Here is a 24,593-nt window from a genome sequence, read left to right on the forward strand (position 1 = left end):
AGCATTTCAGACCAGTATCGGTTGACCGATACATGCTTATGATAATGATCCAGCAGAAACATATTCGGGCCACTATCAAATCAATTTTGCAAAACTGATATCGGGCCGATATTGAAAAACCATACTGGTCCGATAATAGCCAGATATACAATGTATAATGGTATGTATGAATGCAAAAACGCGGTAAATTTTACAAACATTACCGTATTTTGAGGAAAATTCACATAATATAACATTACATATCATCAACTTTCATGCAACATATTAAAGAGACTGCACTGTAGATTTGGCTAAAAGTTATCTTTCTTTAAAATTGAAGTTTCTACATATTATTAATATTAGAACATGAGTTTTTGTTTCTATTTGACAAAAAAAGTTATATAAAAAATCGTGTTTGAGTCGGGAATGGTTGCCAACAATACAACTTTACGACCGTTTATATAAAGCTTTATTATGAAGGCAGCTTACTTTTGGTATCCGGTGATAATTGCTTTTCAATTTTGAATAGAAAAATAGTAAAACCAATTAATTCTCAACGTGTTTCCATAACATATTATCTGTCAGCAACTAAGTGTCAAAGTCTTCTTAAAAATAGAATAATGATTTCTTGACATTTCAAAATTTTCTCTTTTTTTCCCTTTGTTGTCAAATTATCTGGAAGTCAGTCCCTTTAAACTGAACGTCGCAAGAAATACTTATTTATCAGCAGTAACTAGAAAGTAAGTCATCAGAATATCAATTGCTCGTTGACACATCGCCTAATAGATTGAATCTTTGCAACAAACTGAACTAACAGTATTGTCTCATGATTTTGTATATGTACAAACTGAGAGTTATATGAAATAAACTTTGAAACTTTTGAACAAAGTTATTCACATAAGTCAAATCAGAAACTGTCTGTACAAAATCAGACATCACTTTTAACCCACCACTGTGACACTGACCATGGAAATAGGGTTTAGTGTCTTGCGCTCGACACTATAGGAGATGCGCTCGACACTCATGCATGGTTAAGTCATAGTCCGGAATAGGCCGGGAGAACGCACGGACGTAGATGAAAAGAACTAAAAACGCCAAGCTGTGTGCAATATAGTGTATTCAAGCTCATTTACAAGTCGAAAGATTTCCTGCGGCCAGAAGTTATACTGACTAGAAATTGTTTACGGTAACTTATGGTAGAATAACGTACTTGTTTTTTTTTTAATATCATTACGCTTTAATGTAGGAAATATTACTCCATTCAACATGATTTACAAGTAGATCTATGAACTACGTATTTCTTAAGTCTGAAAGTTATTGTTTTGAGCAAAAATAACTATACTTTCCTTTCATGTATAATATAACTTTTAGCTTAAATGGTCACATTCCTTGACTATATTGAAAGACTTTACTAGAGCTTTCACAAATGTAATTCATGCCTTATTTGACAACACAGGACCATAATCCAGGAAACTGAAGAGCAATTAATACAAAAGCCCTTATGCACAACAAGGTACCAATATTGATCATTGCTGAAAGTTTGAGTAAAATATATAAAATAATGAATGAGGAATTCAGGTCACAAACATTTCTCTATATATCATATAGAGTGCCAGCTATATTGCAAAAACGGCGTTCCATAAATGCGATAAGCCAATCGCATATCGGTAAAAAGTCACGTGAAATCACCCAGTCCCCATGTGCTACACTACTTGTTGCATTCCAATATACCTGCGGCCTTCATGATAATATCACTGTAGAGGTTACTTTGTGGCAAACAAACTTCGTTTGATTTTAATTGAGAAATTAACATATGAACAAATATTACCGAACTGTGATGTATTTTCTTTAGATTTAGTAACTTTTATTAACTAAACTATACCTGCTACACAAACTATTAATGTATGTCTGATAGAGTTGAAAACATGCATAGTTTATCTATAAGAACATTTCAGTGTTAAAACGAGTTTACATTTCAGTATTAAAAAAGAGTTTACATTTCAGTATTAAAACGAGTTTACATATATAATAGTATTAAAAGAATACACTTTTTTCAGCATGTAAATGAGCACCTATTAAAAAGAGTATACGCTCATTTCAGTATTAAAAGCTGTATATATACATTTCATCAAAAATGGTATAAACACATTTCTGTATCAAAATTAAAATAAACTTATTTCAATTTTAAAAATAGTATATAAATATTTCAGTATTAAGCAGAGGATACACACACATCAGTATTAACAATTTTAACTTTTGGGGTTGAACTAATTCCAACATAATCTTTTTTTGGGGGGAATAAGTAGTATGTAAGGAAATGAAACACAGAAAAGAAGTCATCGAAAATATCATGGCATATATTTTAGATATTGCATCTGGAACGTAGTGTGACCATTAGTGTGGACCATGCTTTATTGTTCTGCTACGTGGATACTATAGCATAAATTTTCGCTTAGAATATCAGAAAAAAATGATTTCTACTGGTAGGCTAGCATTTTACCATCTTTCTCAAAAAGCGTCGGGGTGTCAAAATTTAGAGCACTGGTGTCAAAATTCAAAACATACAATTTCTTACCAAATTTATACATATTTCTAAAATACTTTTGTCGGCATTGAAGTTAAAATGGGTTGAACACCAAACAAGTGTATCTCTAGGTCAGAAACAAGAAAAAAGCATTCATAGGGGATACGTAAAACAAAAATGTATTCACAATGTTATTGCAAGTGGGTGGGCTACTTGATTACATCAATATTTGCTCGAAATATTTACGGCAGTTATTTATAAAATGCTTATCGAACTGCTCTATTATGTAATGCATGCATGTGAATTAAAAAAATAATACTAATATTTTGTTTGACTTTATTTTAGATAAATTTGCAGTACTTTGTTAAATTAAAATCTAAAGCAAGCTGCCGTCACACAACTAATTTTGAGAGTTTGGCTTAGATTTGTTTTGAGGATGTTTGCCTATACTGCATAACTAGCTAAAGATAATAAATCATCAATCAAACTTTATGTTGGAATTAGTTTAAGGTTCTGATTTTTTTCTAGTAATATAACCCGCCTAGTGTTAAAAAGCGAATACAATCGTTTCAGTATTAGAGTACAATCAGGTGCTTCTGTGATACTAGCAAAGACTCCGGCTATATCGTTAAAACAAATTTTGTCTTAAGTATAAGTAACTTCGAAATCTAACTTCAGTCTGGTATAACAGCCAGTATAGATTTCGACCAGGCTATTGTCTAAAATGCAAAATGCAGAACAGACGTAATGGAAGTATCACATATCAGAACGTGTAAATCAAACATTCTAACATGGTCTGATTTCCGGTTTAATCAAACAAAGAAGGAAAACAACAGTGATACAATCTGACTCGCGAACCATATTTTCATTAATTTTATTATAGTCCCATCAGTGTACAGTATACATGGAATAAAAACATGTTCTCATGTTAAAACATGTTATACTTAAAATGTTCCGTTGAGAAAACATAACGACGTCAATAATAACGTCTAATTGCTGCATGACATCACATTCATAGCTATTTGAATACTGTGAAATCATTAATATTCGTGGGGGACTAATTTTCGTGGATTTCGCGGTTGAGCAAATCCACGAAACCCCAACGAACAAGTAAAATTCCCATTCATTTTATGTTTAAAAGTTGAAATCCACAAGTTTATATCCCCATGAAATTGCTGTTTTGACAAAAACCACGAAATTTCATGTCCACGAAATTAAATGATTTCACAGTAAATGATTTCTACAGTGATTTTTATCATTATATTTCAATGATAATGTTAGAGTCATTTATGTAATCCATTGTCCGAATTACTCCAGATCATCTTTCAGATGCTTGGATATTCAACCACTCGGGGCTTTCGCCCTCTCGGTTAAATTCCTGGACATGTGAACTCTGAAATGTTGTAAATCAGAATGAGCCTTGTCTTTTGGCAGTTCCTGTAATATGAAGGCTCCATAACCCCAGATCCCGTTTTTAAATTCCAGTTTGTTTAGTTCTACCCATTGTTTTCTCGTTTTAGGGCAAACGAATAATTTTAACGGGAACATACACCGCCGCTTTTCATGGAATTATTCTCTGTGAAGTGTCCATGTGCCTGCCGTATGAATACACCTGCGTGTGTCTCTAAATTATATTTTGGTACTTGTAACATGTGTAAATGCTTAGTTCTGCTCAACACGGGGCTAGAAGGCATGGACGGTAGCTTGCATTTCCACTACCATCCATGAACAGGCGCAATCAATCCGAGCCTGCAGCATATTCATTTATGTCGTGTGGCGACCTGTGGCTTTCCATTTTTCTATTTTTACCGCAGCAGCGTTGTTTGTGTTGTGTTGCGGCCGTGAAAAGTCTCCGAGAGCTGTAATATTTCGATATATACGGCATTTATGTTGTGTAGGTATACTGTTCGGGTTTTTTGTTCGGCTTGCGTGGTTCCAATACTCCCGCTATAATAGCTTTTGGTATTGTTTTAATAAAAAAGGACAAATAGCTCTATCAAACAGGGAATGCCATGTTCCGAAAACGCAGCCTCCCCAAAACGAAACCCGCAGCACACAGACGCGCGCGCGCGCGCACGCACACACACAAAGCAAACACACTAGGACAAAACGAACAAATAAAGGAGCACAGTACCCTTTTATATTGTGCCTGCTTTTAAATTTGTCTTTTGGCAGTCTCTGTTATATGGAGGCTCCATAAATAAGACAGATCCCCTTTTTAAATTCCAGTTTGTTTAGTTCTGCCTATTGTATTCTCGTTTAGGACAAACCAATTATTTTAACTGGGGACAATACGCCGCTTTTCATTGAATTGCACCCACCCTGTGTATCATAGAAGGTTCCATGTGCACCACCGTAAGAATACATCTGCGTGTGTCTCTAAATCATATTTTGGTACTTGTAACACGTGTCAACACGGGACTAGAGGGCGTGAACGGTAGCTTGCATTTCCACTACCACCCATGAACAGGCTCAATTAAATCGAGCCTGCAACATGTTCTTTTATGTCGTGTTGGGCGACCTATGGTTTTCCATGTTTTCTTTTGTTTATTTGATAATACATAATTTCACAGTTTACTTAGCATTGCAAAAGTTTTGTTTTATCATTTAGGGCAAACCAATTATTTTAACTAGAGAACATAAACCGCTTTTCATGGAATTATTCTCTGTGAAGGTTCCATGTGCACCGCCGTATGAATACATCAATTATATATTTTGGTACTTGTAACACGCGTACATGTTGAGTTCTTCTCAACACGGGGCTAGAGGGCGTTGACGGTAGGCTAGGCTACTACTGCTTCGTTTCTAGATTTAATAATTTTATACATACCAAAATTTATGACAAATGGGATAATTTTAATTTAAGTATTGTAATTTTCCCGCATTTGGATTGGTATGTACCCCAGGCAACTTAGAACTTAGGTAAATACTTCGCTAAAGTTAACTATCGTTATTCAGATTTGGTTTTAAAATACAATAGTAATTTAAAGACACTTCTGCGAGAAAGTATATCAAAACCCGTTTTTTATGGGGATGTGGTTTACAAACTTCGTAAAATTTTGGGTCATGGCAATTTTCCAACTGTATTAAACGTTTTATTAAAAGAGGTTATGACCCAATTGTTTTGAGACACATCGCATGTTTGATGTTCAGCCCTTTTACAATTGGACGTTACGCTTTCCTCTTTGTGTCTGACGAAACAGGTGGAGGACCCTATGAAAGGTAGTTCTTAAATCGCACCGAGACTGAGCTATTTTGATTTCTGTCTTCTGGCCTGTTTCGTCGGGCCCTAAAGCCTAATGGGTGTTTCCCTTGTTGCTCTGTCTTCTACAAAGGCATTGAGTACGTGCGATTTAGGTTCTTAAGGATTGCTTTTTATATAAATATACATGAGCATTTTTTTATGTTTTACATTACATGTCTTCTGTTGCCTTTGCGTACGTTTGGTTTCACCTGGCGAGGATAACTTTTATTTACACTGTCCTGTGACTTTGGAACATGGTGGGGTTTACATTGAGGTTAGGTGCACCATAAAGCCCCCAGTAGTGGTTTTGCCGCTGATCGTTCCAAGGCGGTGCCCCACTGTGTTCCTTTATTTGTTGGTTTTGTCCTAGTTTGTTGCTTTGTGTGAGTGTGTATGTTGGTCGTGTGCGCGTCCGCGTGCTGGGTTAACGTTTGGGGAGGCTGCGTTTTTGGAACGTGGCTTTCCTCTTTGGATATTCATCCTTGTTTTTGTTTGCCATGACTGACGTATCAATTGTTTGCCGCATTCTTGAAAAACAGTGTTTAGATACTACAAGTGAACCGTGTTTCAGAATAAAATCATTCCCAAAGTAAGGTGAGCTAATTCAAATAACAGCCTCTCATCGTTTTATGCAGTCTATCACAAAACAATCACACTAACGTGAAGTCTCATTTTAAAATAGTAAACGTGGAAACTCCACATGTCGCTCAACACGACAAAAATGAAAATGTTGCAGGCACGGTTTGATTGAGCCTGTTCATGGACCATAGTGGAAATGCATGCTACCGTCCACGCCTTCTAGTCCCGGGTTGTGCAGAGTTGTGCAGAACTCAACATCTACACATGCTGCAATACAAAAAGATTTAGAGACATCGGCAGATGTGTTCATACGGCGGTGCACATGGAACCTTCAATGATGCACTAGCGTGTAATTCCATGAAAAGTGGTGTATGTTCCCCAGTAAAAATTATTGGTTTGCTCTAAGCGAGAAAACAATGGACATAACTAAACAAATAGAAATTTAAAAAGGAGATATCAGGTTATGGAGCCTGTAAATCACAGAAACTTCCAGAAGACAAAATTAGGCACCATATCCAATGGGTGATTATATATTAACCAAAGCTATGAAAGCGACCCAGACCAAAATGCTCAAGCTGAGAAACAGTACCGATAAGACGACATACAAGTCGTGCTGAACGATCTGAGAAGATCGAAATATAATAATTAGCAGCCCTGATTGAATGTACGGGAAGTTTTCACGACCGACACACGACAAAAACAGCGCTGTTATGATAATAAAATAGAAAAAGTGGAAACACTTAAAACCCTTACCTTGCTAAATTTCTATAACGAACTTTTCCAACTTTGAATTTGGACAGTACCGGGGTGCTTACCAAAACGATACTGACTGAATAGCGAACAGTGCAGATCTTGATCAGACTGCACGAATGTGCAGGTTGATCTTGATTTACACTGGTCGTAAAGGCAGAATCAATCGTGTCCAGCATGGTAAGGGTAAGGTATTTCAACGCATTTTTAGATATTTCACTCGTTTTAGAGAGTTTTAGCAAAATAAGAAGAATAATTAAAATAATAAAACACTCACGGATATCATGATTTCGGCATCCGTGATGGCGAATGTTAGAAAACAACTCAGATTCAATGGCTGAAATGAGGATGAAATGTTATTGTTTTCAAGAATTGGAACAGGTATGTAGTATCTTTATTTTAGTGCACAAACAATACATATTTCTTTAATTTCTAAGATCGCTGTTTGACATAGGACTAGATTACAGATGTATGAAATTATACAGTGGCTATGAAAATCAGAAGCAGGGCGTGACCTAATTTTGTTTTAAATGTAACCTTCAAATCACTTACTTTTGTATGTTCCTGAGACGTGTTGTTTGCATTCAGTGTAGCTACCATTTGCTGTGAATGTACAAAATAAGTTACCACTGGCTGTTAATGTACAAAATAATCTATCATTGGCTGTTAATGTACAAAATAAGTTACCACTGGCTGTTAATGTACAAAATAATCTCTCATTGGCTGCACATGTACAAAATAAACTACCACTGGCTGTGAATGTATGAAATAAACCACCACTGGCTGTGAATGTACAAGCTAATATTGGCTGTTAATCTACAAACTAAGCAACCATTGGCTATTATGTATAAAATTAACTACCATTGGCTGCAAATGTAGACAATCAGCTACGGTTTGCTGTGAATGTACAAAATAAGCTACCATTGACTGTGAATGTATAAAATCAGCTACCGTTTGCTGTTAATATACAATATAAAGTAGATCTACCATTGGCTGTTACTGTACAAAATAAGCTACCATTGGCCGTTAAAGGTGGATAATCAGATTTTGGCCATGTAACGGATTTGTTCGAAACTTTAGCATCTGATCATTTACACTCATTTATGTTCACTTAACACTTAATACAAATTAGATTTTCACTGGAGGTATTTCTAAAATTTCATTTTCCTATCCTGGTTGCCCAACCAAGATAGAGTTATTTTATCGTAAGTATAAATTTGATAAACATACTTTGCCTAAGGAAATGTATAAATATTAGACATATTGTAATATATTTGTAAAATATTTGCATTAAAAATTATGTATTTAGATGGAATTCATTAGAAACGCAAGTTTGAAAAATTATTATTACCTCCCTTTGCCTATCTTGGTTGCGCAACCAAGATAGATTGGAAATAAATGAATTCAGAAGCTACACACAGCTTTTAAACTTGCATTTTGGTTCAGATTGTTCAATAGTTGATATGTCTGTCAAATGCAAATGTAAAACTAGACATTGTATCGAAATAAAAAGAAATACCCAGCTTTTTATATACTTTCATATTAAAGGGGAGTAATTACAAAACTTTATAAAAATAATAAAATATACATTTCAGATAGGAATCTAACTCTATGTAATCGGTTTTTTTTGTTCCTTAAATACTAGTAATTCTCTACCAGAATATACAAAAAGTAAAAAATGTCATTAAATGTTGTTTAAATGTGATTGACCACCTTTAATGTACAAAATAAGCTACAATTGGCTGTTAATGTACAAAATAAGTTACCATTGACTGTGAATGTACAAAATCAGCTACCGTTGGCTGTTAAACATGTCAATATAAAGTAGATCTACCATTGGCCTTTAATGTACAAAATAAGCTACAATTGGCTGTTACTGTACAAAATTAACACTATTTGGTGACTGTGATTTACTGGTAACAAAAGAGAATCGTTAACATTATGTACGGAATTTCGAGAAGTATTTATAAACTAATAGCTGAGACTATTTATGAATAAATTTATCGAATAAAAAATGCAGAGAATTTGTTATTTAAGGAGGTAGGTTACCTTGTTACCAGGGTAAATTCAAATTAGTTAAACCGTAGCAATATATTGTATTTCGTGTAAGTTAATGTTTTAGCTACTACAATCTCGAGTTCGATTTCTCTGGTCCTTTGAGTACAAGTTTTATCCAGGTTTGAAGTACATGACACTCCAAAGATATTTTATATTGAAAGAAAAAGGAATTAATGTGTGCGCTTAGGGCCATATTTTGGGTCCCGTGCGATTGGAAAAAAGATTAATGGCGACATATAGTAATCTGTTTTGTTATGTCTGAAGTTTATTCTTAGCCATGTAGCCAGTCTGAAATCTGCGACAGGACCGATTGATGACGTCATCAAAATGGCGGCCATTTTGCAAATTTTTATCTATCATCATCTTCAAATTATTGATCGCAGTTGTTCGTTTTTGATGCTAAAATTGAGGGTTTTGTAGTTTAAATCGTACACATACATGATTATCTCGTATTATGTTATTTTGATTAAAAGGAATTTAACGTCCTTTGTACAATATTAAAGATATATCATGCCAAAATTCCATATTTGAATAAATGAACAATTACCGCATATTATTTATGGAATAATAAAATAAATGTTTGTGAGTATGAACGGTAGTTCGTAAGGTTTAAATACTACATACAAACTAAAGTGAAAGTAAACACAGTATGAATGTGTTACAGCACTAAATATCTGGAAGTTTGTTTGAAACAAGTGGTTGTTACTATATAGAAATTTAATCGTGATTGCTGCATACACCGTATGTTAAATATGTAGCCAAGTTAAAGATGCTTTTAGACCAGTATGTAATGATGAAATATTTAGTTAAAGGGTTAGCATAGTACATCTTTAAAGGGACGTGAAATAAAACAAAAACTTGATGAAATAATATCTGACTTGCATCGTAACTGAACTTAAATCAAAAGTAGAAATAATTATATAATTATAATAATCTTACATAATTGAAAACATAACTAATCTAGATTAGAAAAACTTAAAACCAAAATCACCATCACCACGCAGAGACTTGAACTCACGAGCCTTCAAGAATTGTATATCAGTATACTCACACCCTATAACGTGATAGCGCGACACCACCAGATAACATGACACCAGATCGGATAACGCGACACTCTGCGGAGTTTGTTGTCGATTAGAAGTAAGTATTTTCAATTTTTTCTTTACACAATGTGAATCAATGAAAAGCAGACTCTTACCAAGTTTCGAGGATAGAAAGAGACATCTAAAGGAATGTTTTCTGAATTAAAAAGACCACCAAATAATCATACAGATGGCTAATCCACGGCCAGATTTTCATTGATCTCCATTACTTTCGAAAATACGAGGTGTTAAAGTCGGATGGGTAGACCAGAAATGTTCTGTCTGACACCACATAATTCCCAGGGAAGGTTCTTACTGACACCAACTTTTGAAGATTAGATGTTCTGTCTGACACCAGCATTTGATCATACTTTTTTGCCTTTATTTCGCTCGGTTTGCAGTATTTTATCAAACTTACGCATGTTTTCGGGTATAACGGGTCGTTAAATTCATTTTTCTAATAAGGGTTTAGGTTATAGTCTAGAAATTCACCGTAATTCGGTCGAAAATGTGCCTTCGTGGTGTTGTCGAAAGTAGTATACATTAAAAAATACTTACTTTTTTATTTTTGGCACTTTTGCGTGTAAAATGGGGGCTTATTTCATTCGCAGAATGTATTTTCAGTAAACTAAGACGCGTTTCTGGTTAAATATCGCGTGTATATGGCAAATGATGAGAGAAAACGAAAGATGGGTCGTTTACTGCGCGACGCCGTCAACACCGCGATTCGAGAAAGGGTCAGTGGCTTCAATCTGGCGGCGTTCCACCACAAATCTGTCTACACCACCTTTTCTTTTCATAGTTTGACGGCTGATTATTTGTAGTTTACTATATATATATATGGGTTTCTATGGGTTGAAGTTCTAGAAAGTATAGTACATGGATCTAAACTATGGCGAATTTACACTAGAACCCTGGTATAAAACCTTTACAGTTCAAGACGACATTCAGCACGATTTTAGGTGTCATGACAATAAATGTGTAGAGAAAGTAAAATCCCGAATGATTTAACGGTTGTACACCTCGGAGTGGGGTAGGAGGAGTAATATAGGATTGTCAGAGTCAATATTCAGCAAGCTCTGAAAGACCTATTCATATATTGTTGACCTATTCATATTCTGTCAATGTTTGAGTATCTAGATATATATGATATATGAGCACCATGAGAAAACCAACATAGTGGCTTTGTGACCAGCATGGATCCAGACCAGCCTGCGCATCCGCGCAGTCTTGTCAGGATCCATGTTGTTCGCTAACAGTTTCTCTAATTGCAATAGGCTTTGAGAGCGAACAACATGGATTCTGACAAGACTGCGCGGATGCGCATGCTGGTCTGGATCCATGCTGGTCGCAAAGCCACTTATAATGTTTGTTTTCCCATGGCGCGGCTCATATAGAAGTAGAACATATATTTTGAGGGGGTCTCGGGCGTCATTTTGATTCATTGTGCTGTTGGTGGAATCCAGACATTTGAATTGAAAAGACTGGCTGGCAGATAGGTTGCTATTTACAGTAATGGAGACCCATTATTAAAAACATGTTATAGTCCAAAGGTCGTGTACAGAAAATTTAAAGACATTCTCTCCTCCAGAACTTATTCTTTGGTACGCTTTCAAAAAATCGAAAATGAATGTACTATCGTATTGCATACATGCCCTTGATACATTAAATAGTTACAGCGGCTATTTCAACAATTTTTGTATAATTTCTGTATATATCTATATATTCCACACATTAATAGCAATTAATATTTCAGGTTAATGGGACGGAAGTACAGGTGTTAATACTGTGATGAAAGCTTTGATGTATTCAAAGTTACAATAGATCATTTAGTGCAAAATCACCCATCATACTGTACCAGATATCGAGAAATTGAACTGAATCCTGAAAATGGTTGAAATTAAAAGGTTTTATACCAGTATAAATTGAAACCACTGACCCTTTCTCGAATCGCGGTGTTAACGGCGTCGCGCAGTAAACGACCCATCTTTCGTTTTCTCTCATCATTTGCCATATACACGCGATATTTAACCTGAAACGCGTCTTATTTTACTGAAAATACATTCTGCGAATGAAATAAGCCCCCATTTTACACGCAAAAGTGCAAATAAAAAAGTAAGTATTTTTTAATGTATACTACTTTCGACAACACCACGAAGGCACATTTTCGACCGAATTACGGTGAATTTCTAGACTATAACCTAAACCCTTATTAGAAAAATGAATTTAACGACCCGTTATTCCCGAAAACATGCGTAAATTTGATAAAATACTGCAAACCGAGCGAAATAAAGGCAAAAAAAGTATGATCAAATGCTGGTGTCAGACAGAACATCTAATCTTCAAAAGTTGGTGTCAGTAAGAACCTTCCCTGGAAATTATGTGGTGTCAGACAGAACATTTTTGGTCTACCCATCCGACTTTAACAACATGTATTTTCGAAAGTAATGGAGATTTCGCCGGGATATTTGGCAGACAAAAGAGAGAGAATGTTTGGCTTTCTATTGAGGGTAATGCCAAGCTTATTGCTTCAGAAATGAGAAAAAATCCTCGGTTAAATATCCAAAACAATGAAAATCTGGCCGTGGATTAGCCATCTGTATGATTATTTGGTGGTCTTTTTAATTCAGAAAACATTCCTTTAGATGCCTCTTTCTATCCTCGAAACCTGGTAAGAGTCTGCTTTTCATCGATTCACATTGTGTAAAGAAAAAATTGAAAATACTTACTTCTAATCGACAACAAACTCCGCAGGGTGTCGCGTTATCCGATCTGGTGTCATGTTATCTGGTGGTGTCGCGCTATCACGTTATAGGGTGTGATACTGTTACAGTAATATAATTATACAAGTGGACTATTTCTGAATGAATGAAGTGAACTCTTGCCTTGCTATTTAACACAAATGGACACAACTACACAATAAAACAGTATTTTAAAAAAATAACTATATCTAATTTCACTTTCGCATTTTGAAATTACTTTCTACTTCCGATGCTGTTGTTGTGACATTCATATATCTTCGCTATTGGCCTATTTAAATTGATTGATGTTTCGCAAAACTCTTAACCTTGAAGTATCGCTTTTCCGTAAAATATACACAGCATCCAGTGAAAACTGACTTGATGTCTGAGGAACGTTTACAATCTTTTCAGAAATGTTTTAGCCTCTGTATGAAACACATCAATAAATTTGCTTCTAACATTTTAACTTCTGTTTGTTAATGTCTTCCCTGTATTGATGTTTTTAAATATTATTATTTTGCATATATAGGAGTAATGGTTTTAGTTAAAAATTGTTTTGTACCTATGGTCAAACGTGTCTGTAATAATTTTAAGTATGGTGTATTACTGATGTTAGACAAATCCATTTTTAACACTCTAAATGATTTATTGTATATTTGTATATATATATATGGCCAGAAAAGTCTCCATTTTATGGGCATAACACTGTGTCATAAAAGATATTATCATAAGTAAACATCATTTAAACTTTATTTTCTTCATTTGCTATTGAGGACTCCTTCACTGTTAACCTTTACCCTGCTAAGTTTCTAAAATGGACTGGTCCATCATTCAATATGAGCAATACCATTTATTATCCGAATGGTACACAGTGCAGACTGATCTTGGTCTGCACTGGTCGCAAAGGTAGCATCACTTGCCGTCAGCAGGCTAAAGATTCAAGCACTTTGTTGGTTGAAGTTCGTATAGAAATTTAGAGAGGAAGCTAGAACTAGCATATTCTCACCGTTCATAATTGCTTAAAGTGCCAGATACAGTAAATAGTAGATTCATTGTTTTTAGAAACGTCGGGTTTCGAGTAATGAAAGTAACAACTACCTGAAGCCTCGGTAAGATTATTATACTCTCTCAAACAGGATTTTATGAAAAATTGCAAAGTACACTTATGACCAGCTTCTTAGCTACACATTTAAAGGTGGTTCATAATGTCTTAAAATCTGGGTGGCACCTTTTCAGTTATGAACATGAAATATAATACGTTTTTGCTAAATCCAGTTTTTCGATAATTGTTTTAATAATTGTTATTTGTTTTAGGTTCAAATATCTGATTAAAATAGAAATTTTATTGAGTCTATTGTTTGTGATTACTCCCCTTTCCTTTCTTGCCATGACATATTAACTATATATCGAGGGTTGCCCGCAAAACTGCGGTAACTGCATTGTTGAAAACTTTTCAGGAAAAGCTAAAAACTTCCTTATTTTACAAGAAACAGCTTATTTGACAAAACTTGAAGATATGTTGGAAAAATTTCAATGACTTATGAAAATAAATTCTTCTTTTATGTCTAAAGTTATACTTATCTGAGATATTTGACTTACAGTTACTTACAACTATATTGCATGACTTTTCGAACTTTTAGCAGTCAAGTCATTACCGCAAAAGTGTTGTAACTTGACTTACAACTCTTTTGCGAGCTAATCTATTTCTCTTGCATTGTTGAGGTTTACTGCAAAAAAGTTGTATCTAAAGTTACAACTCTTTTGCAGTATTCTAGATGAGATTAATTTACATTGGTATCAGTTACTACCTTTTGCATTTGAAATGAAACTTAAAATTATGCATTTCTAACTTTTCTTTTGCTTTCTTTTTTATATAAACTGAAAAATCTTGAAACGGCTTGGTGAATATGAACTGTCTGCATTGTTACATTTGCACTCAACCAGTAGTTAAATGCTAATTCTGGTATAGTTCTTTACTTTTCCATAAAATCACACCCCTATACTTCTAGCAACATTAGAATGCGAACTGTAAATAAACTTTTTTGCACAATCTGTTTTATTTTCCTATTTAAAGAAGATTGAAACTGGGGGTGTTTGTACACCACAATTATTTTGTCACAGCATTATGTGACATAGATGTCAAAAGTACTGAACTTTTAAGCCATAGTCCTGAAGTCTATCTCCTGAACTAAATGAGTGGACTGGAATAAATATCCATGACTTTTGTAATGAGAGTAGTATAACAAAATATGAATGTAACATTGGCATTTCTATAACAGGTCTCGACAAATTCCTTTAAAGTAATTGTAGTTCTGAAGGATGACTGCTTAGAATTTTCACTCGTCCAGCTTCAGTTTGTACTCATCCTGCTAGGAGAATTTTTTTTACAGACTTGTCTTTTCTGAAGTTCCTTAAAAGTAGTACACAGAGTATTAAATAATCATTTATTGATTGCCGAGAGTCTACCTAATGCAATCATAATATATGGTACATTAAGGATCGAGGGATGAATTATATAGTTACAATTCCTTTTACATCTTTTAGCTGTCTGGCTTCTGCAAAGCTTTTTTTAATTGGATTAATTCATATTTTTGGTCAAAAATCAAAATTTAATCCTGCAGGGCAAGTACTATAGCAAGTTCCACATGCTCGGAGAAAATTTCTATTCATATTGGCAACAGGATAGTGGATTTTGTTGAAGCCTGGTTAACTTGGCATATATAATATTACTCAAATTATGAGAGCCTGGCATCACTGTGTACACATGCATGCAAATCAAATATAGAGTTTGACATTAATATTATACACTTTTTAACTCGACCTTTTGAAGAAAATACAGAGCTATTGCACTTGCCACGGCATCGGTGTCAGCGTTAATGTTGGTTAAATTTTTTGCTAAAGTCAAATTCTCTGTTACTATCTGAGCTATTGACTTGAAACTTAAAATGGTTATTTACAATCAAAGTTTACATTCCCCATAACTCTGAATTGTATTTTGATAGATTTATGCCCCTTTTTAACTTGAATTTTTTTGGTTAACGTTTTTGATAAAGTCAAATATCAATGATTTGGTCTTGAAACTGTAAATAGTTATTATACACTTACAAAGTCTACACCAGAAGAAAAAATCCACATAACTTAACTCTTAATTTTTGACAGAGTTATTTCCCTTTTCCACTTAAATTTTTTTTTGGTTAAAGTTTTATATAACATCTAGTATATTTGTTACTATCAAAGCTATATTGACTTGAAACTTAAAATAGTTATTTACATCACAGGCTACAACATAAGAAACAATCAACATAACTGTGATTTAGAATTGACAGATTTATGTCCCTTTTACTGGCAATGCTCTAATTCAGAGTCAAACACTGAGAAAAGTTGAGGGTGTTGTCTTACGGACAGTTCTTGTTAGATCAACTATTCCAAGAAAAGGTAGAACGATTGTATTCATCCATTTGTTGGTGTCAGCATCCCATTTTGGTTAAGTTTTTGTATGTAAAACTGTTATGTAAGTTACAACTGGGAATGGATTGATACTTCATACAATTATTCACTGTGAAGAACTGACTTGCACTGCACAGGTTCCATAGCTCTGTTTTGCTTTTTAGCTTGACTATTGAAAGAAGCTATTGGACTCACCCATGCATTGGTGTCCAGGTTTGGTTAAGTTTTTGTATGGAAGTTGGTATCTCAGTAACCACTGGTGGGAATGGATTGAAACTGCACACAGTTATTTACTGTGATAAGTTGACTTACACTGCATAGGTTCCATTACTCTATTTTGCTTTTTACAAAATTATGCTAGTTTTCCGACTTGGAAATTTTTGGTAAAGGTTTTATACGTAAGATCGTAACTCAGTGCCCACGAATGGGAATGGACTGAAACTTGTCATATTTGTTCACTGTGATGTTATGACATGCAGTGCACAGGTTCCATAACTCTATTTATAGTTTTACAAAACTATGCCTCTTTTTCGACTTAGCAGCTTTTGGTTAAGTTTTTGTATGTAAGCTGATATCTCAGAACACACTAATGGGAATGGATTGAAACTTAAGATAATTGTTCGTTGTCATGAGCTGATATACTTGCACAGGTTCCATAACCTTGTTTTGCAATTTTACAGAATCATGCCCCTTTTTCGACTTTTATATTCATTCAGTTGACAGGGCTGTTGAATAGTCCAGCATTGCTGTCGTCCGATAGTTCTTTTTACAAACTCTAAATGCCCATTTTTTGACTAAAAAATTATTGGTTGAGTTTTAATATGTAAGCAAAATGTGGTATCTCATTACCCACTGATAGGAATGGATTGAAACTTCAAACACTTGTTCACTCTGATGATATGACATGCAGTGTGCAGGTTCTATAACTCAGCTCTGCTCACCCTGGCATCTGCGTCAGCGTCTCACCTTGCTTAAAGTTTTGCATGCAAGTACATATGGCTATCATTTATAGGCATATAGCTTTGAAACTTATTTTTTTTTTTCTAGGTCAACTATCAACCTCACTGGGTCAAGTCCAATAAATCTGACATGTAATTTGGCCAAATTATGCCCCCTTTTATGACCTAGAAAATCCTGGTTAAAGTTTTACATGGAAATTACTATCTCAAAAACAAATGTAGATATTGAATTGGAACTTACCAGGTGTCTTTGGTGTTATAAATGTAGGTGACTGATAGCATGAAGTCCCATAACTCTGACATGCATTTTGGCCTAATTATGCCCAAACTTATCCTGGTTAAATTTTTGGATGCATCTACAGGGTCACATTCCAGTGAAGCAGCACTATAAAGTTACTCTGGCACTGTTCTCACTGCTGCATGTAGACACTTTCATTTATATGGGTTATATATTTCATTGATATAAAGTTAACATAATATTAGTTCTTCACAGCTTCTGTCCTAGGCAGATTATAAAATATGAAATACTGAAGCATAAAAAAAAATGTTTCACATCTGAATGATATGAAATAAGTAACATATAATGAAAATTATGAACTGTAGCATGTTTACAGAGAAAAAATAGGAAAAACAGATACATCACATTAAATTTTATGATTCAAACAAAAAATCTTGTTGTTCTGTCCCTACTCCGAGTTACCTCTCTATCAATTAAGCTATATATGAATCAAATTTTGTATTATATAAATGTAATATCACTTCCATGAGTGGAAAGTGTTATTTCATGACCCAACCACATGTTACAAATCAAATGATACTGAGTTTAGTTTCCAGCAGATGGTCAAATTTGATAGACTATCAATGCAATAGACTGCTTGTACGAATTTCAGAAAGTCTTGCCCATACGGAAGCAAAACATACCGTCATGATGACGAATGAGTGTAGGTCACATTTTTGTATAAGACACAGTGTAAAATATATCGTCACCTCAGTGCAAAAAATGGATAACTACATTGACTTAAAGAAGGACTTGTTCATTTTTTGTGCTAAGGTGACGATATACAGATTTCTGAAAAATGCTTATAACCATGTATTGCTTGCAAAAGGGAATCTCAAAACCATGTAAATTTGTAAGAAAATGCATTTTTTTCCGGCATCAGTCGGCCATTGTTGCACCACCCGTAATTTTGACAAAGTTGTGAAAAAGACTTACTAAAATCAGGAGGTATTTAAAGTTTTATCCAAACTACCTCAAACTTCTCTGAGCGCAACACCTTTTCTATCTTATCACCTTCTAAAACATCTCCTGATTATCAACTAAATATATTAATGAAAAACTGCATTTCTTTAAAGCTTATAAGGGAGCTCTTAATTCTACATTTTAGAAAAAATTCATTAAAGACACTAGGTCATGATACCCGCTTTTATGCCCGAGTCCTAGGTAGTTACTCCCCATGAATTGTCTGCAATGTAAACGTATGTGGTGTAAACAAAGATAGATTTTCTTAATTTTTTTAGTCAGGGAAAAATGCGGCTTGTCCTGTACCCATGTGTCCAGGGCACATTGGTCCTTCCTGACCAGAATCTCGGTAAAAAGGTGCAACCTATACTCATACGGTGATGGTACATATTGCTGATCAGTTTTTCTTTTTGCTAAAAGCCATTGTAAGCTATTGATTAATTATTGTGTATGTGTAAAAAAGGTACTTTGACCGCTACAAACTATTGAATTTGCATGAAAAAGCTTTCCGAAGCATTTCTATAGGAGATGCATAGTGCATCGAGTTAAAAATTCATTTCGACTCTCTTACTACATCCTTGCATGTAAGTTCTGTTTAAGGCATTACTATAAGAAGCAATATAGGTGTATAACTAAAACAGTTCAAAATTCTTATCAGTGCAGTATAGCAGTAAGTCATTTCTTTCTTACTGACAAATGACCATCAGTTTCCCGCAAGACTGCAGTAAGTCAACTTACAACAGTCTTGCGGAAATTGCATTATGTCATTTTGAGTTACAACTATGTTGCATTTTAATTATACAACAAAAGTTTTGGGAATATAACCCTATAATTTTTTCTGCAGGTGTATAATATGAAAATACTTAAAAAAATTCAAAAAAGTGATTTTCAAAAAAGTGAGTTACCGCAGTTTTGCGGGCAACCCTCGATATGTGCAAGATTGATAATAACTGTTGTGCTTTTTTAACCAAGTAATAAAACATATATATTCTCTATTTCGACGGCTATTTTCATATTTTTTATCTTAAAATTAAAAGCCTTGTGGGACTTTATATGGATTTTACTAACTTTCAAATACCTAAACCTGTTTTGGATTTGATTTAATCATTACATTTTATTGCATAGTACATAATGGAATAAATAAGGAAACAGTAACATGTAATTTCTTTAAAGCAAATGGGTCAGACCACAAGTTTTACCAACAATAATGACGGATCTTCCCGCACACAATTAAGTAATAAAATGACAGTTCTTAGTTGGTAATTTATTGATATAATTTTAAATGTTTTAAAGCTGTCTAAACGGACTCTCACATTAACTGCGGATGCTAAATGTTATGAGTTTGTCTAGTTTCTAGAAGTACGATATGTAAATAATGTAAGACTTCGTGCAGGTTTACTTGTTCGCGATGTTAACAATTCGCGTAATAGTCTGAATTCGCATGTGGGATAATTCGCGAATATTAGCCAAAATACATTATGAATTAACCTTACCCATTCTGTGTATTTCATGGTTAACTAGTGGTTTATGTGCAGTGCAAGTACAGGCATCAGCATAGTGTGAACCTGCAGTGTACTTGTCTGAAAATAAAAAAAATACATGATAGATACTAGAATCCATAAACATCTGGGACACCTCGCACCTAAATCTCTCCTCATATTTCAGATAATAAAGTGTACTATGTCTGTAGGGATGGCAGGGACACTAGTATTGTTCGCAGGTCTCTTACCGCTGGTTCCCCGAGTAATGAATCGCGATTAGGGAGACTAGCCACTAAACTGAAGATAAAGATATTAATACATTTTCTTCTCTGTTTTGTCTAATTCCATTTTATAGAGACAAAAGCCAGTTTATTTAAGAAATTTTCATAGCGGAATGAAGTTAAAGTTCTCAGATATTGGACAAAGGATATAGACTGGCTCAATTCAATGTTTTGAATAATAAAAATGCTGCAAAATTGTGTATCATAGTCTATATATTATATATTATCATATATTTACTGTTTTGTTCTTTCTTTCATACACGCATTCTGTTTTGCGTATTCTAAATCGACAGCAAACGTCCTAACGTAACGTCACAAAGCACGCTTTCTATTTGCAACGTCATGTAATACGTATCACATATGACGACGTAAAGGAATGGAACGTCGTGGCCTCTCAAAAGGTTGGACTTCGGAGTTAGAAACATTTCATGAAATCGGATTGCATTAGTTGTATGTAATGTCATAGAATGAAACGCATTGTGCTGAAATACAATTACTCACCAGCCAAGTGGTTTTGAATTTGCTGTCGACATGACGGATCCTTGACCTGAAGATCATCCAGATAGTGCCAGACTAAAACAAACGAATTATTCTTCAAACCAATGCTCTTCGTTTGCGTTTACCACTTGAAAGATAGGTTCACAATTGCACTGGTATATATGTCTAAATCTTACACCGCCCGCGTAATTACCACGGCCATTCCCTTTACCGTGTGATTCCCACGCCGCCGCGTAATTATTACACGCGTGGTAATATTACACGCGTGTGATAATCACGCGACACTGGCACTATAGGCTATACAGTAGTAAATAAATTTGCTATATGTTCTATATAAAATTAACAAACTTCTGAGAGCTGTAACACATAGCCAGGCCCATTTCAAAAAAGAATTACTAGCCTTATGTTCTTAAATGACCTATAAACCACCAAAAAACACCAAGAAAAGTAGGGGTCATGTATCTTCTAAGAGAGATTTTTTGTCTGACAGGTCAACACTATGGAATATCTTCCAAACTGACAGCTAAAATGTGGGTATGAACACATGAGTAATAAGGTTTGTTTACATTTCTATAAATGCAAAAACTCTCCTTGAAAATGCTACCAAAATGTCAAGTATAGGTCCACTATGAAATAAAAACAGGAACTGACTTACATAAAACATGGAAATGCCACTTTAGCTGGGAAAAAAATGAGGATTTTTTTCTTTCCGCCATTATCAGACTAGCCCGGAAGTGCTGCTTGATTACCTATTTAGTACTATTGAAATTGAACAAAGAGAGAAATGTGCCAATTTTCCAGTATATTGGCATTTCCTATATAACTGATAAAGATGACAACTAAAGTCTAATTTTCGATTAGAAAGATAGAATATTGATCACAGTCTCATGAATGTCCATTCAATATACACTTTTTGACAGGCAAGCCATTAAATAAGTGTTTTATTACATCAGAAACGCCAAAGTTATATTTTCATTTTACATTTAAACCGGAGATTCTCTGTTAAATATGTCTAGTTGAATGAGGAAAGGATTTTAAAATTTTCGGAAACTTCTGCAAATCTTTTTCTGCCGGGTAATATAGTTACTTTGCTGTCTGAGAAATAACCCAATGTAACGTTTAGGACTACTGACCGGCAACCAATCTTTAGACCGGTCATATTTATAGTAAAAACTGTTGACCGACGATTTATAGAGTGAGGTTACTATCAAAATTATGATAAAGCAAATGAAAAACGCATACCTGAATTCGCGCTCAAGCAACCATTTGTATTTCCGAGCTGCAGCAGTGCTGAAAAGTAGCATCATCATCATCATCATCATCATGCCAAATTAACATTTTTACACTTAGGAGTGATTTAAACAATGGTTGCTTATACAAATAGATAAATATTAAACTTACATGAACAAATTTACTAATTATGAATATTAAAAATGAAGACCCCATGTGCCCCTTAGGGCATTATTTCATCACGGGCGGGCACCTGGGTAGAACCAACGACCGTAAGCCGGCTGGATGGCTTCCTCCCATGGAGAATTCAATGCCCCGAACGAGGCTCGCACGTATATCGGTGAGGGCCATATATGGAGCATTCAACGACTTGAATAAAATACCTTTTTTCAACGTTTAACTAGCATTTTTTTTTCAACAAAAAAAATGAAAAATGATATAAAAAGAGATGGCTTTCTCACAGAATTCAATGTAGTCAGTGTATCGATTTCTTTTAATCCTTGGTGAAAAGAACAAGTAAATAATTTGGAAAAAGTTTCTGTGGCCAAATCTTGAGCTTCGGTGTTGATTTATAATTTATACATTATTCACGAAATTGCAAAACACATGCCACTGCACAGTTTTATAAATGTGGAAATATGATACACATACATAGTCTCCTTATGAATTTTATCAACAATTTGCATGTAACATTACTAGTCAGTTATACTTATCTTTGAAATTGGTCTTGAGTTTGTACATTTCAAATCTTACTGGTTTACGAATTTTAGATATACAGCAAATTAAATAATTTCAGAGTCTGGTTATTTCGTTCAAAGTTGTCCTGGTTTCCGTCAGTTAGTACCTAAGCTTAATATAACTTCTAAAATCTATTTGAAAGACATCAGATAAATTGTCAAAAATGAAATGATTGGATAATACACTTGGGATAGTTATCATTCTGAATGATTCAGAATCATGTTACCAGAATTCGTCACTTGAATATGTTGCAAAAAGACGTTTTCGTAATACGTCACCGAGATACCTTACTATTATATGGTACCAAATACGTTACCACAATTTATCATACATTTTGTTTATTGTTCTAAAAGTAGTACAGATTTACGTTGAAGTTACATATAAATACCAGTTGACTTGCTGAACTGATATTGGCACTTTCATATTTCTGGTCCCGGGTAGAACTGAAGCGCGTTCTAACGCCGACGTCATAGAATAATGTAATAGAAAAGTCATTAATTAAACGGAGTGGTGTGCCTTCTGGCCACAACAGTACAGCGACGGTTCTCAGACAATTATTACACTAGGTGTACCATTATGGCCAGAGGGCACATCGGAGCCATTTATTAACCTCTTAAAGTTATCATAATAAATTATGCTACATTAATACATTATATGTTACCACAATAAATAAGTATTATACGTTACTAAAATACGTTACTATAATACGCTACCATTATTCATAATCAGAATACGTTACCATTATAACTGCTGTAAGAGAGACAACTTGAGAGCCCGCTTCCATGCTGACCGTTTGTATGCTGTGAAATAACGTGTCCTTGGGTGACGTGCATTATGAAATTGTAAAATATTTATAAAAGATAATGATAATTATATAAACTATAAATAAATGATTTTTGACCGACTGGAATGACTTCATACAGAATAAAATGTTGCATTTGAAAATATTTTGGTGTCACTAAAACCAAAGAACTGGCCATCGAAATTATTACATTCGGCATTGAAAAACGGTGGGTCAAACTTGCCTATGAGAATTCTTTTTTATGAGTTATAGACTTCACAGCTGTGTAATATGATGTCATACGCACAAGTGGCATCGTCCTGGCCAATATTAATTCTAATTAATTGGGGCATTTTGCATTATATTGTTCAGCTGAAAAATATATAATCAACAATATAGCCTTTTCCCCTATCTATGAATTATCGTTGATGGATACATTTTCTATTAAAACACACATTTATGTAAGCAACAAATTATAAAACTCTCTATACCTGTGCACGTACAGCTGTCTGCATGCTTTGAAAAATAATCTGAAGGAGAAAGAAATTCTTTGGCAGTTCAAAATTGCTTTAATTTAAATTTGTTCCAAGGCAGGTTGAGACACAAATTAGAGAGACAGATCGTTACGTATTCCTTCGTTTGTGTTATAAGTTATGTAATTCAAGAGTAGAGCGTCATTTTGTATATCCTTATCTATTATTGAGCACATACATGGCTGAATGGTTAAGTTCATAAAATTCGAATTGTTTTCGAAAGCCCGCTTTGTATGTTTGATGTAATGTAATTCAAGAGTAGGACGTCATTTGTATATGGGGTACATACATGGCTGAATGGTTGAGTTCACTAATTTCGAATTGCTTTCGAAAGCCCGCTTTGAATGTATGTTTCCTTTACATGAGAAGGCGTGCTACAAAGAAACTGTTTCGTTTAGGTCGATTTATTCTACTACCATTTGCAGAACTTATGGAAAGCAAGAAAACT

General features: G+C 34.5%; 1 protein-coding gene across 1 annotated transcript in view; it reads right to left on the reverse strand.

Annotated features, from left to right (window-relative positions):
* LOC123540618 (uncharacterized) overlaps positions 1–24,593 on the reverse strand; it is a 48,090-nt gene that overhangs the window by 9,856 nt on the left and 13,641 nt on the right. The window contains exons 11-17 of the mRNA XM_053526773.1: positions 24,104–24,142; positions 23,571–23,648; positions 22,106–22,153; positions 20,867–20,938; positions 20,097–20,183; positions 7,629–7,679; positions 7,354–7,413 (exon numbers count right to left, since the gene is read on the reverse strand). Coding sequence (XP_053382748.1) covers positions 7,354–7,413; positions 7,629–7,679; positions 20,097–20,183; positions 20,867–20,938; positions 22,106–22,153; positions 23,571–23,648; positions 24,104–24,142 — 435 coding nt within the window. The remainder of the gene's footprint in view (positions 1–7,353; positions 7,414–7,628; positions 7,680–20,096; positions 20,184–20,866; positions 20,939–22,105; positions 22,154–23,570; positions 23,649–24,103; positions 24,143–24,593) is intronic.

This window comes from Mercenaria mercenaria, chromosome 16, assembly GCF_021730395.1.
Source record: "Mercenaria mercenaria strain notata chromosome 16, MADL_Memer_1, whole genome shotgun sequence".
Lineage (NCBI taxonomy): Eukaryota > Metazoa > Mollusca > Bivalvia > Venerida > Veneridae > Mercenaria > Mercenaria mercenaria.